This window comes from Papio anubis, chromosome 8 (assembly GCF_008728515.1).
Source record: "Papio anubis isolate 15944 chromosome 8, Panubis1.0, whole genome shotgun sequence".
Lineage (NCBI taxonomy): Eukaryota > Metazoa > Chordata > Mammalia > Primates > Cercopithecidae > Papio > Papio anubis.
This window is the reverse complement of record NC_044983.1, coordinates 74,311,155-74,326,116: the sequence shown is the minus strand read 5'-3', so window position 1 is coordinate 74,326,116 and position 14,962 is coordinate 74,311,155. Positions and strand designations below refer to the sequence as shown.

At 33.1% G+C, this 14,962-nt stretch overlaps 1 protein-coding gene across 2 annotated transcripts in view; it reads right to left on the bottom strand.

The window, feature by feature from the left end:
• ZC2HC1A (zinc finger C2HC-type containing 1A) overlaps positions 1-14,962 on the bottom strand; it is a 52,901-nt gene that overhangs the window by 17,603 nt on the left and 20,336 nt on the right. For both annotated transcript variants that reach the window (XM_003902890.4, XM_003902889.4), the window contains exons 5-7: positions 12,731-12,879; positions 6,669-6,768; positions 5,648-5,747 (exon numbers count right to left, since the gene is read on the bottom strand). In XM_003902890.4, coding sequence (XP_003902939.1) covers positions 5,648-5,747; positions 6,669-6,768; positions 12,731-12,879 — 349 coding nt within the window. The remainder of the gene's footprint in view (positions 1-5,647; positions 5,748-6,668; positions 6,769-12,730; positions 12,880-14,962) is intronic.

The following is a 14,962-nucleotide window of genomic DNA, read 5'->3' as shown; positions in this document are numbered from 1 at the left end:
GTGATCCGCTCACCTCGGTCTCCCAAAGTGCTGGGATTACAGGGATGAGCCACCACACCCAGCTAACATTCTTAAAGAAAAGAAATTCCAACTCAAAATTTCATATCAGGTCACACTAAGCTTCATAAGTGAAGGAGAAATAAAATCTTTTTCAGACCAGCAAATGCTGTGGGAATTTGTTACCATCAGACCTGCCTTACAAGAGCTCCTTAAGGAAGCACTAAATATGGAAATAAAAGACAATTACAAGCCACCACAAAAACACAACGAAGTACACAGACCAGTAATACTATAAAACTTAATTACATAAACAAGTCTGCAAAATAACCAGCTAGCATCATTATGACAGGATCAAATCCCACACACATCAATACTAATCTTAAATGTAAATGGGCTAAATGACACAATTAAAAGACACAGAGTGGCAAGTCTGATAAAGAACCACGACCCATTGGCATGCTGTCTTCAAGAGACCCATCTCACATGCAGTGACACACATGGGATCAAAATAAAGGGATGGAGAAAAATTTACCAAGCAAATGGAAAACAGAAAAAAGCAGGAGTTGTAATCCTAATTTCTGACAAAACAGACTTTACACCAACAAAAAGAAGGGTATTACATAATGGTAAAGGGTTCAATTTGACAACCAAAGTTAACTATCCTAAATACAAATGCACCCAACACAGGAGTACTCAGATTCATAAACCAAGTTCTTAGAGACCTTCAATGAGACTTAAGACTCTTACACAATGATAGTGAGAGACTTTAACACCTCACTGACAATATTAGACAGATTATCAAGACAGAAAATTAACAAATATACATTTAGGATATGAACTCAGCACTGGATCAAACGGACCTGATAGATATTTATAGAACTCTGTATCCCAAAATAATAGAATACAGTGTTCTCATCACCATCTGGCACATACTCTAAAATTGATCACATGGGCCTGGTGCGGTGGCTCACGCCAGTAATTCTAACACTTTGGGAGGCCGATACAGGCAGATGACCTGAGGTTAGGGCTTCAAGACTGGCCTGGCCAACATGGGGAAACCTCATCTCTACTAAAAATATAAAAATTAGCCAGGTGTGATGGCACATCCCTGTAATCCCAGCTGGTCAAGAGGCTGAGGCAGAAGAATCGCTTGAACCCAGGAGGCAGAGGTTTCAGTGAGCCAAGACCATGCCATGGCACTATAGCCTGGGTGACATAGTGAAACTCCATCTCAAAAATAAAATAAAATAAAAGTGATCAAATAATTGGATGTAAAACATCCTCAGTAAAAGCAAAAGAACTGAAATTATAACAAATATTATCTCAAACCACAGAACAATTAAATTAGAAATCAAGATTAAGAAATTAACTCAAAACCATACAACTACATAGAAACTGAATAACCTCCTGAATGATTTTTGGATAAATAATGAAATTAAGGCAGAAATTGGGAAGTTCTTTGAAACTAGAGAGTACAAAGAAACAACATACCAGAATCTCTAGAGCACAGCTAAGGCACTGTGAAGAGGGAAATTTATAGGACTAAATGTCCACATCAAAAGTTAGAAAGATCTCAAGTTAACAACCTAAGATCACAACTAAAAGTACTAGAAAACCAAGAACAAACAAATCCCAAAGCTAGCAGAAGACAAGGAACAGTTAAAATCAGAGCTAAACTGAAGAACATACATAAAAAACCATTCAAAAAATCAACAAATCTAGGAGCTGTTTTTTTTAAAAATTCATAAAATATAGGCTGCTAGTTACACTAAAAAGAAGAAAATAGAGAGTATTCAAATAAACACAATCAGAAATGACAAGAGAGATATTACCACTTGACCCCATAGAAATACAAGTCATCAGAGAATATTATGAACAGCTCAATACACATAAACTAGAAAATCTAGAAGAAATGGATAAATTCCTGGACACATACACCCTCCCAAGAACCAGGAAGAAACTGAATCCCTGAACAGACAAATAATGAGTTCTGAAACTGAGGCAGTAATAAATAGCCTACCAACTAAAAAAAAAAGCCCAGGACCAGATGGATTCACAGCTGAATTCTACTAGATGTACAAAGAACTGGTACAATTCCTACTGATACTATTCCAAAAAATTGAGGAGGGACTCGACTCTAGCTCATTCTATGAGGCCAGCATCACCCTGATACCAAAACTGGCAGAGATACAACAAAAAAAGGAAACTTCAGGCCAATAACCTTGATAAACATCAATGCAAAAATCCTCAACAAAATACTAGCAAATCAAATCCAGCAGCACATCAAAAAGCTTATCCACCAGGATCAAGTAGTCTTCACCCCTGGGATGCAAAGTTGATTCTGCATATGCAAATCAATAAATGCTATTCATCACCACAGAACTAAAGACAAAAACCAAATGATTATCTTAATAGATAAAGAAAAGGTTTTCAATAAAATTCAACATCCCTTCATGTTAAAAACTCTCAATAAACTAGGTATTGCAGGAACATACCTCAAAATAATAAGAGCCATTTATGATGAACCCACAGCCAACATCATACTGAATGGGCAAAAGCTGGAAGCATTCCCCCTCGAAAACTTGCACAAGACAAAGATGCCCTCTCTCATCACTCCTATTCAACATAGTATTGGAAATTCTGGCCAGTGCAATCAGGCAAGAGAAAGAAATAAAGGGGCTTCCAAATAGGAAGAGAGGAAGTCAAACTATCCCTGCTGGCAGATGACATGATCCTATATCTAGAAAACCCCATTGTATCAGCCCAAAAGCTTCTTAACCTGATAAGCAATTTTAGCAAAGTCTCAGGATTCAAAATCAATGTGCAACAATCACTAGCATTCCTATACACTAACAACAGTTAAGCAGCAAGCCAAATCAGGAACAATCTCCCATTCACAACTGCCACAAAAAGAATAAAATACCTAAGAATACAGGTAACTGGGGAGGTGAAAGATCTATACAAGGAGGACTACAAGCCAATGCTCAAAGAAATTAAAGATGACACAAATAAATGAAAAAATATTCCATGCTCATGGATAGGGAGAATCAATATCATTAAAATGGCGATACTGCCTAAAGCAATTTCTAGATTCAATGCTATTCCCATTAAACTATCAGTGACATTCTTCACAGAACCAGAGAAAACTATTTCAACATTAATATAGAACAAAAAATGAGTCAAACTAACCAAGGCAATTCTAAGCAAAAAGAACAATGCTGGAGGCATCATGCTGCCTGACTTCAAGCTATACTACAGGGCTACAGTAACCAAAACAGCATGGTACTGGAACACAGACCAGTGGAACAGAATAGTGAGTCCAGAAGTAAGACCACACACCTACTACTATCTGATATTTGACAAATCTGACAAAAATAAGCAATGGAAAAAGGATTCCCTATTTAATAAAAGGTGCTGAGATAATTGGCTAGCACTATGCAGAAGACTGAAACTGGATCCCTTCCTTCCACCATATACAAAAATTAACACAAGATGGATTAAAGACTAATGTAAAACCCAAAACTATAAACACCCTGGAAGACAACCTAGTCAATACCATTCAGGGCATAGGCAGCAGCAAAGATTTTATAATGAAGATGCCAAAAGCAATTGCAACAAAACACAAATGGACAAATGGGCTCTAATTAAACTAAAGAGTTTTTGCACAGCAAAAGAAACTATCAACAGAGTAAACAGAAAACCTACACAATGGGAGAAAATTTTTGCAAATTATGCATCCAACAAAGGTCTAATATCCAGCATCTATAATTTAACAAACAAGCTTACAAAGTTAAACAAACTTACAAGAAAAAAAGCAAACTTACAAGAAAAAAAGAAACTTACAAGAAAAAAACCAAACAATCCCATTAAAAAGTGGACAACAGACATGAACAGACACTTTTCAAAAGAAGACATACATGCAGTCAACAGTCATATGAAAAAAGCTCAACATCACTGATCACTAGAGAAATGCAAATCAAAACCACAATGAGGTATTATCTCACAGTAGTCAGAATGGCTGCTGTTAAAAAGACAAAAAATAACAGATGCTGGTGAGGTTGTGGAGAAAAAGGAATGCTTATACATTGTTGATGGGAATGTAAATTACTTCAGCCACTGTGAAAGACAGTGTGGCAATTCCTCAAAGACCTAAAGACAGAACTACCATTTGCCCCAGCAATCCCATTACTGAGTATATGCCCAAAGGAACATATATAATTCTATTATAAAGACACACACATATGTTCACTGCTGCACTATTCATAATACTGAAGACAGGGAATTAACCTAAATGTCCATCAATGATATACTGGATAAAGAAAATGTGGTACATAAACACCATGGAATACTATGAAGCCATAAAAAGGAATTAGATCATGTCCTTTGAAGGGACATGAATGGAGCTGGAGGCCATTTTCCTGAGGAAACTAACACGGGAACAGAAAACCAAATACTGCATGTTCTCACTTATAAGTGGAAGCTAAATTATGAGACTACATGGACACATAGAGGGGAACAACACATACTGGAGCCTTTTGGAGGGTGGAGGGTAAGAGGAGAGAGAGGATCAGGAAAAATAACTGATGGGTACTAGGCTTAATACCTGGATGATGAAATAATCCATACAACAAACCCCCTATGACACAAGTTTACCTATGTAACAAACCTGTACTTGTATCCCTGAACTTAAAAGTTAAAATTAAAAAAAGAAAATAATGTGTGCTGTATTTCATTAATCAACTGTACCAGTATATGTAAAGATATAGACATACACCTTCATTTTAATGGTCCAGGAGCAATCCCTTAATTTTCTGATATATCAAAATACAAAATAGGTAAATTTCTAAAAATATATGGCCTTATATTAATATCTCCACTGTTACAATTTTTCCCATAACTATTGAAAGTTTATATACTTCATTAAAAGCTATGTAAATATAACTGTAGAAAAATATAAAAAAGCATTAAATTAAGAGAATCACCCCACTGTTTCTATCATACTATACATAGAGTTTAGTAGCTAACACTTTTCTCTTAACAGAATCACCTTATTAAAATGTATATACATACTATAGTTGCAAAATATTCCTTTATAGATTTTCATAATTTACTATTCAAACAAAGCTAGACATTTTGGTGATTTATTCTTAACATTATAATAAAAATGTGAAAAGAGTCTAATGTTTACAGTCAAAGAGATCCCAATTTATATATTGCTTCTAACTTTAACAGCTATGTGGCTTTGAGCAAACTGAGCTTCTCTGATCTTATCTCTTGTTATGAAGTGGTTTTAACAAAAATATATGCAAAATGTCTAGCACAGTGCCTGATACATAGTGCTTAGTAAATTATAGTTAGTATAAAAATCTTCAACATTTCAATTTATTTCCTTAGACTAAATTCCCAGAAGTAAAATTATTCAATTTAAGTTATGATTTCTAAGGCTTTTAATACCAGATTATTTTCTAAAATGGTTATACAAATTTAGATACTCAACAGCAGTGAGTGTGCTCCTGACCAGAAAAATGTTAAAAGACAAATGAACTTTGGAAATGAAGATTAATGAAAAAGCAATTATCAAAACATAATAAAACTTTAGTATCATTTAATGATATACCACTAATAATTATATCCAATGTAGACTTACCCTGCATGAGGGGCTGCTATCCCTTTATGAGAGGGAGATAAGGTCTGAAGTTTGTTTCCCAAAGAGCTGCTACTTGAAGACACTTTGCCTGAAGGCACACCTTATAATAAAAAAGCATTATTTTTAACAATACTCTAAAAAAAAGTTACATAAAACAGAGCATCTAACAAAGAAAACAATGATTTCATAATAATCTTTGTAACTATAAATCAAATTTTCATTGAAGACATTTTTTAAATGGCATTTCCAGGGGACAATATATAGCATCCTTCAATTCTAATTTCTAAATTTCTTTCTTATAATTTATATATAAATAAAGGTACATATCAGTGGTCCATATCTTCTTCTAACTATTAAGTATTTGTCTACTAAGAACAATTGCCAAGTTCAGAAAGCTATGAAGAGCTAGTGTAAAATGAGAGGAAAATTCTGGATCAAAGAATCAAGAAAGTACTGGGCTGACTATTCTAAACAGATGATAGATACATCAATAACAACATCTGGGGCAAACATTTAAGCTGAAAAAACAACAAAATAAATGGCCAGGCACCGCGGTGGCTCACGCCAGTAATCTCAGCACTTTGGGAAGCTGAGGTTGGGGGATCACAAGTTCAGGAGATTGAGACTATCCTGGCTAACTTGGTGAAACCCCATCTCTATTAAAAATAGAAAAAATTAGGTGGGCATGGTGGCATCCACCTATAGTCCTAACTACTCAGGAGGCTAAGGCAGGAGAATCACTCGAACCTGGGAAGCGGAGGTTGCAGTGAGCCGACATTGCACCACTGCACTCCAGCCTGGGCGACAGAGCAAGACCCTGTCTCAAAAAAAAAAAAAAAAAAAAAAGTTAAAAGTAGAAACTACTCAAAGTTATTTTATTTTCAGAAATAATTACTTATCCTCCACATCTCTTCTTAATTATAAATCTATCTTAATACTCCAGAATAGACCACTATCTTTATTTCCTGCTCTGCCAACATGGTTTTAAAAACAAATCAAGTTGCTTTACAGCTATCATTACCTACAACAGTTTTGCCAGTGCCACTTGGCTGCGGTAATCGTGAAGATCCTGATGATGCAGTTCCAGGAGAATTTGACTTTTTAAGTGCGGGTGGTTTATACTAAAATAATGAAAAAAAATTTTTTAATCAACATCACTTTTTGATTATGGATTGTAAACTAGTGGTTCAAAACTTAACATTCTTTGGATTTAGGATTTCGGTCTTATAAGATGGAAAGAGTTATGGAGATGAATGGTGATGATGGTTGCACATCATTAATGTATTAATACACTTGTAAGTATACACTGAATTGTATTCTCAAAAATGATTAAGATGGTAAAGTTTCTGCTACATGTATTATACCACAGTAAAAAAAAAAATTGGAAAGAAATAGCTCACATTCCCTTAAATGAACAGTCTTTTTATTAGCTACTGAATTATACAAACTGAGGAAGTATAGATTAAAATATGTCACCTCGAAAGTTTTCTAAAATAGACTCCCTCTCAGATGTTCCACTGCTAAAACAAACTAACAGCAACTTTTCCAGTTCACAGGAAAAAGAAAAAAAGGTCTAATGGAAAATACTTCCTCAAAGTTAAGATTGTAATCACCAAACAAACATCTTGCCCAGGGTTATGCCCCAACTTCACAACAGAGCAGGAATTTACACTCATGCTGGTTCTAGCCCAATGCTTCAACCATAAGGTGAAAATCATACTTGCATATGTGCTTGGAATTTAGCCCAATACGGTTCAAGATTTCATGTGAAAAATTGGTTTTAAACATCATTTTCAAAAATAAAATCATATTTTATAACCAATAATCAATATAAAATTTAAGATGCACTACTACCAAAAATAGCTAGCTAAAATCAATTTTTAAGTCAAACATTATATCCTTCTAACTCTGCATGTGAATTTTTAAAAAGTTACATCTTGATAAAGGATCACACTAAAAAAGTAGCATGCACATTTTGCACTATTATGCCAGCATCTGAAAAACAGAAAACCGAAACCTTCAGTAAATGTCTTTCAAAATTAACAAATGTCTATGAGACTTTGGGAGATGAACCATATAATGATACTGATTTTTTTAAATCTTAGAGGTGCTTCTAGTTTAAAAGGGCTTCTGGGCCACTATATAAATAGGGAGAGAGAAAGACACATTAGAAAAAAACTTAAAATTATAGCAATAGGGAAAAAAAAAAGATCTAACAAAGATTTGTCAAGCTATGAGAGGTATGTCTATAAAAACAGAGTTTATAAAATCAGATTAGGAAACAGGACTGTTGACCCATTCAAATTGTGCAAACAATCAACAAAGAGCAAAATGATTAGCATAAACAAAGTGCGCTGATGTGGCCTATTACATATTGAGAGGTCAAGTCTTTAGGCAGGACACAGGCAGAAAGGTTTCTGGTAGCATTACATAATGGAGACTAAAGATGTTTATGTTTATAATAGAAATTATTAACAACTTAATGGCTTACAAATACTTAGGCAGAACATGTCTCCAAAAAATGTTTTGCTTTTCTCCTCTTTATATAAGACTTCCCACTATTTTACTATATTTTATTGTTGACTTTTCTGAGATACTCAGAAGCTAGAACAACCTTATCTATATCCTATAATATTTCCCATTACTTTCAACAAGAACTAGTCAGGTTAGTTTCCTTTCCGAATACCACTTGTATAAAACATTATTCACCTCTCCCTCGGTATCTTGCTGTTTCCCTGACCTAGATAATCTGACTCCTTCCTTTCTGAGCTATATTCTGTCTATTCTACAACATCAAGCTGAAAGTCTACTGGTATATAAAGACTTTCAGAATGACTCTATCAATCAACAGTTTTGTGTGTTATTATGAAGACTTTCAGAATGACTCTATCAACCAATAATTTTACATAAATCTATTTTAATGATGAGAATGAAATAATTTTATACAATTATAAACATATTTCTTTCATTCATTATTATTTGGTAATTATTATTTTGTGTTTTTATGCTGCTCACAAATCTCATACATTTCCTTACAAAGATATTTATACAAAGACTAATGACTAATGAAATTGGAAAAAGTCTAAAGAACCTGCAGGACATCCATTTCTGACAAAATGGTAGAATTTACTATTTAGACCAACCTTTCAACTAACAACTAAAAATGTTCAGGAAAGAATAAGAAATCATTGTAAAAGCATTGAATGTCAAATGAGAGGAAAAGAAGAAATTTCCAGGCCAAACCATGTGGGATTGTAATAACGACCTGAACATCACACGGATTTGCTGTATAAATTTGCCTTATTAGGCTGGTCAAGCAAACTAAGCCAATAATTTGTTTTCAAATGTTTCCAGACTGATAATACTCATAGATACCTAAAAGGAATAAGCACACATCTTCTCTGGAAGAAGACATGAACGATAATCACGAGTAATTTTTCACTTGTAACAAGCAGCAAAAGTCAATAATAATCAGGGAAATAAGGATATAAGGAACCTGAATGAGAAAAAAAAACAAGGAACATATCCATACAGGTCACCGGATACTACTATAATTATCAGACATACATTACAACAATTATGAGTACTACATTTAAAGAAATAGGAGACAACTATGAATATATTAATAGAAAATTACAAACTATAAAAAAATAGGAAATTAGAAAAATAGTCAGCCAACTGCAAGAAATTAAAAACACAATAACAAATTACAAGCTCAATGTTGGAGGAGTGAAGTGCCTATATAAACATCCTACAGATAGCAGTTACAACAAAACAGATGACTGGAAACCACTGGAAAACCTACACTGTACACCCTGGATTTAACCACCTACACTTAGACCTCCTTACTGCTCCCCGCCTAAAAAAGGAAAGAAAGTAAAAACACTGCAAAAAAACAAAACAGAAATTGATATATATTACCTATCATGTCATGTCTAGTTTTCAACCAAACATTACTAGCAAAGAAACAGAAAACATGATCCATATTAGCAAAAATGTCAAGTCAACAGAAACTAACTGCAAATGAACACAGGTGGTAGATTTAGTAGTTAAAGATTAAATAATAATAATAAAAATAAGACTGAACTATAGGGATTGGAATTGGAGAAATTAAGCCAGGCACAAGCATATTAATACCACATGTCCTCACTTACATGTAGAATCTAAAACAATGGAACTCTAAGCAGCAAAGAACTGAATGGTAGTTACCAGAGGCTAGAATGAGGGGGAAAGGGGGGAAAGAATAAGGAGAAGATGATGGTCAAAGGCGTAAGTTTTTGTTGTGGTCTTTATTTTGAGATATACTGCATAGTATGGTGAATACACTAAATGATAATATATCATACCTTTCAAAATTGCAAAGAGAAAACATTTTCAAATGTTCTTACCACAAAAAATGGTAAGTACTTGAGGTGACAGTATGTTAATTAGCTTGATTTCATCATTCCACATTGAATTCATGAATCATAATATCACTTTGTACCCCATAATATATACAACTATAATCTGCAAATTTATAATTTCAATAAATATATATAATAAAGCAGTAAGTATAACAATACAAATCAAGAGTACTGATAGGCTTATAATGTCTAGAGTTACATATGTGAAACAATAGCACTAACCGGTCAGAGGTAAATAAAAATATCCATAGATATAGGTAAGTCAAAGATGCATTTTTTATTCCTAGAGCAATCACTTTTAAAAACTGCAAAGAGTCATAGCTAGAAAGCCAATAAAGAAAATGAAATCTTATGAATATAAAAGGGAAAATAAATAATGAATTTTTTAAAAAATTACAAAAAGAGAAAACAGATGGCAGACCTAAACATAACCAAATCAATAATTGCATCAAATGTAAATGACAGGCAATTTGACCAACAAGATGAAGTTACTAGATTTGATTTTTAAAAAAGAAATATAAAAACCATTTATAGCAAGGCAAAAACACACACATAAGTTAAGGAACAGAGAGAAAAGAAGTGAGCATAATTATGCTAAAATGGCTATATTCTTATCACATGAAACATACTGCAACACAATGAATATTGCCACAGACAAAAAGGAACACTTCATAATGATAAAAGGGTCAATAAACGGGGAAGACATCACAGTTTATAAGTGTATATGCAAACAATAAGAGAAATTCAAAATTTTGAATCAAAAGCAGGCAAAACTAAAGAGAAATGTAAAAAAATCATAATTTTAACATATTTCCCTCAGTAATTGATGGAACATCATACACAATGATGAAAAACAATGCTTTTCACCTAAGAACAGAAAAACAAGGCAAGGAGGTCCACTCTCATCACCTCTATTCAACATTAGTCTAGCCCATGTAGTAAATCACAAAAAAGAAATAAAAGCCAAAAGGTTGGAGGGAAGAAAATAAAACTGTCCTTATTTACAGGTGACATGACTGTATATACAGAAAAGTCCTAAGAAATCTACAAGAAGACTATTATTAGTAAATGAATTTAGCAAAATAGCAGGGTATAAGATTAATATACAAAAATCCAGTTTTTCTAAACAAGCAAAAAACAACTAAAAATGAAATAAAATAAAATTCTATTTACAAGATCATCCATATACATGATATACTTGGAAAAATCTAACAAAATATGTGTATGACCTATATAACATAAACTACAAAACACTGCTAAAATGAAACCTAAATGATCAGAAAATATAACAGGTTCATGAACTGAACAATTCAATATTGTTAAAATGCCAATTCTCCTCAAATTGATTTATGAATTTAATATAATCTCAGTCAAACGCTAGAAGTCATTTTTTGTAGATGCGGACTAGTCAATTATAAATGTATATATAAGCATAAATCAAGAATAGCCAAAGATAATTTTTTTTTTTTTTTGAGACAGAATCTTGCTCTGTCGTCCAGGCTGGAGTGCAGTGGTGCGATCTAGGCTCACTGCAAGCTCATCCTCCTGGGTTCACGCCATTCTCCCACCTCAGCCTCCCTCAGCTGGGACTACAGGTGCCCGCCACCATGCCCGGCTAATTTTTTGTATTTTTATTAGAGATGGGGTTTCACCATGTTAGCCAGGATGGTCTTGATCTCCTGACATCGTGATCTGCCCACCTCGGCCTCCCAAAGTGCTGGGATTACAGGCGTGAGCCACTGCACCCGGCTTGCCAAAGAAAACTTTAAAAGGAATTCAAGTAGGAAAATTTAGACGACTTGATTTTAAGACTTATTAAGGTTCACTATTCAGTATAGTGAGAATGTGGTATTGACTAAAGGACAGGGATATAAATCAATGGAACAGAACAGCATGTCCTGAAATACACCCATACGTTTATATTCAACTGATTTCCAACCATGGTGTCTCGGTAATTCATCAGGGAAAAGAAAGTCCTTTAAACAAATTGTGCTAAAACAATAGAATATCCACATAGAAAACAAAAGGAAAACCTGCCCCTTACTTCACACTATACACAAATACTAGCCTGAAATGATTTATAGATGTAAGAGTTAAAAACATAAAACTTATAGAAGACATGGGAGAAAAATCTTTGCAACCCTAGTATAGGCAAAGATTTCTTTGATACAACATAAGCAGCATAAATCATAAAGAATTAATAAATTGGACTTAATCACATTTTAAAATTTTTGCTCTTCAAAAGACATCCTTAAGAAAATGAAAAGCCATGTCACAGGATGGGAGAAAATATTCTTAATACACATCTGAGAAAAGACCAAGAATATATAATAAGCTCTTTCACTCAATCTAAAAACATGTATACATATATAGCTTTTTATATATTTTATATATATATATATATATAAAACGTGCTAAGACAATAGAATATCCACACAGAAAAAAAGGAACAATTGCCCCTTACTTCACACTATACACAATTAGCTTGAAATGATTTACAGATATAAGAGCTAAAAGCATACAACTGTTATAGATATATAAAACTATATATATAACTATATATATATAAAAGCAGGTGAGAAAAATATAGTCTAATGTCATGAAAAGCATAAACAATAATCTATGAAAGTCAATGAGCTATTTTCTCATTTATAGCAATTATTAAAACTGAACTTATCACCTGTGTCCGAGAAGTTGGTTTTCCTTTGGTATCTGTAGAAAATTTGCCTTTATTACTAATACGTGCTGCCTGTTCTTTACAGAAATTTATATGTCTATCAGCTGCATTTTCATTGAATCTCCTCTGACAATATGGACACTGAATATAATCTATAACAGATAAAAACAGAAACAGATTAATAGCATAGTACTTGAAACGGACATTAAAAAATCTTACGTTTCTATGCAGAGTCATTCAAAAAATATAAGTAATAATGTCTGATAAGAAAAACTCCCATATCCTTATAACTACCCAGTTTGACTTGTCTAAACTCAGTAAAGACTTAAAAAAAAAAGTCTGCTGGTACATGAATTCCAATTTTCTCCTAGCTTTGAATCAAATGTGTGAAGGAAAAAGAACAAAAGATAAATCCTTAGTACAAAAGAGTAAGCAGAGGAAAAACATTATTTCTTTTTTGCTTTTATGTTTTCATTTATAATGGATATATATTTTGTACAGCAGATTAGTTAGGAAGTAATAATATGTGACATTAAAATACATTTTAAAATATAGGCTCATCTATTAAAATTTTTTATTTCATCTAATGGAAAACTGTCAAGAAATAGTTTACTTATCTTTAAAGTGCTATTTTCTCTTAAAAGTCTCAACAGATGGAAGAAGTGATTAAAATATATCTCACTGACATAATTCAAATTTAAGAAACAGCAAATGTTTCCAAGATAAAATATCTTCCCAAAATGCAAAACATACTGTAAATCAGACATCTTTTGAAATTATTCCAGAACCATATTTTGTAGCATTGTAAAATAACTAAATGAGACACTGGGAATAAATGTAAAAATTTAGTAGTGTCAAAAAAGAATCTTAACAGGTTTATAATTTATTTTAACAGGTTTACTTTTTGATAGAGAGTTTGCCCTTTACAATTTATATTCATCTGCAGCTCAAAAATTTGTCCTGCTTACTACTGGAGTAGGTCTTAAACCTCTCATAACAAAGAAATAAGTTGTTTTTGTCAGGCCCAAAAGATTAAAAAAACTTCTAAAGCCCAAATGATCCTGAAGAACTGGTACCCTCTCACTCTCTTATATTAGACATGAGAAATGTAGCTATGTAGAGTAAGACACAATATCTAAATATCTTCAAAGCACAGAGAAAACTCAAGTTCATGAAGAAAATAAAGGTAGTATTAAAAGAGACCCAGGATCAGTTGAAGCATACCAGAAACATTCATTCATATAAGTTAATTATTAATACTCTAGAACAGGGTTTCACAAAGTATGGCCCACGGGCCAAATCCAGCCTGCCTGGAGCCTGTCTTTGTAAATGAAGTTTTACAGAAACACAGCCATGCTCATTCATTTATATATTTGTCTATAGTTTATTTGTTGCAACAGAAACCTTATGGCATATAAAATCTAAGATATTTATTATATCTGTAAATATACTATATCTCTCCTCTATAGTAAAATGTCAAAAACGATCATATCTAGATTTGCTAAAGAACTTTCTCTTTGTTAGAAAATAAATCCCGATCTAGAGTACTAACATAATATTAATGTGGCTACCCTGTTACATTAACAACCTCTTTAGGCTGCTCTAATAACAAATGTCAAAGTGTCACCTTTGTCACTTTAAGTCTTTCGGTATCTCAGCATCTCAAAGCCCAAGCGTTAAGGAGGCCAATGCCTTATCCATTAGGCCACTGGAGGCTCTGGTATCTCAGTATCTCATACAGGGTTGCAAAAATCTTGCTTTGCTTTTAGTAACAACGAATCAAGCAACTTTTACATGCTCAATGAAAAAAAATTAACAATATACAAATTTAAGGCATAAATGTAGTCGAGCCACATGAATTATACATTTTAGGAAAGTTACGATTTTTTTTCTATCAATCCCAGATGAGAAGATACCAAGGAACCAGGCAACAAAATTATATGACTCCTACTGAATGACTACATTTCAATTCGCAGTGAGCATGGTTAAAATATTTGCTGTAATGCTCACATGTAATAGTTACCATAATAATTTTTAAATGATATAATGCCTTATGCTTAAATAAAAGTATTAAAATAAAAACATAATACACTTCCGTGTTCCAAATTAATGTCTTTATAAGCCTACATGACTAGATTACCACCACTGTTTTACACCAAATCATTTAAAGATTATGCTTCATAAAACTCCATGATTGTAAGTTAAGCTTAACAAGTTAAAATTCATAAAAACTCT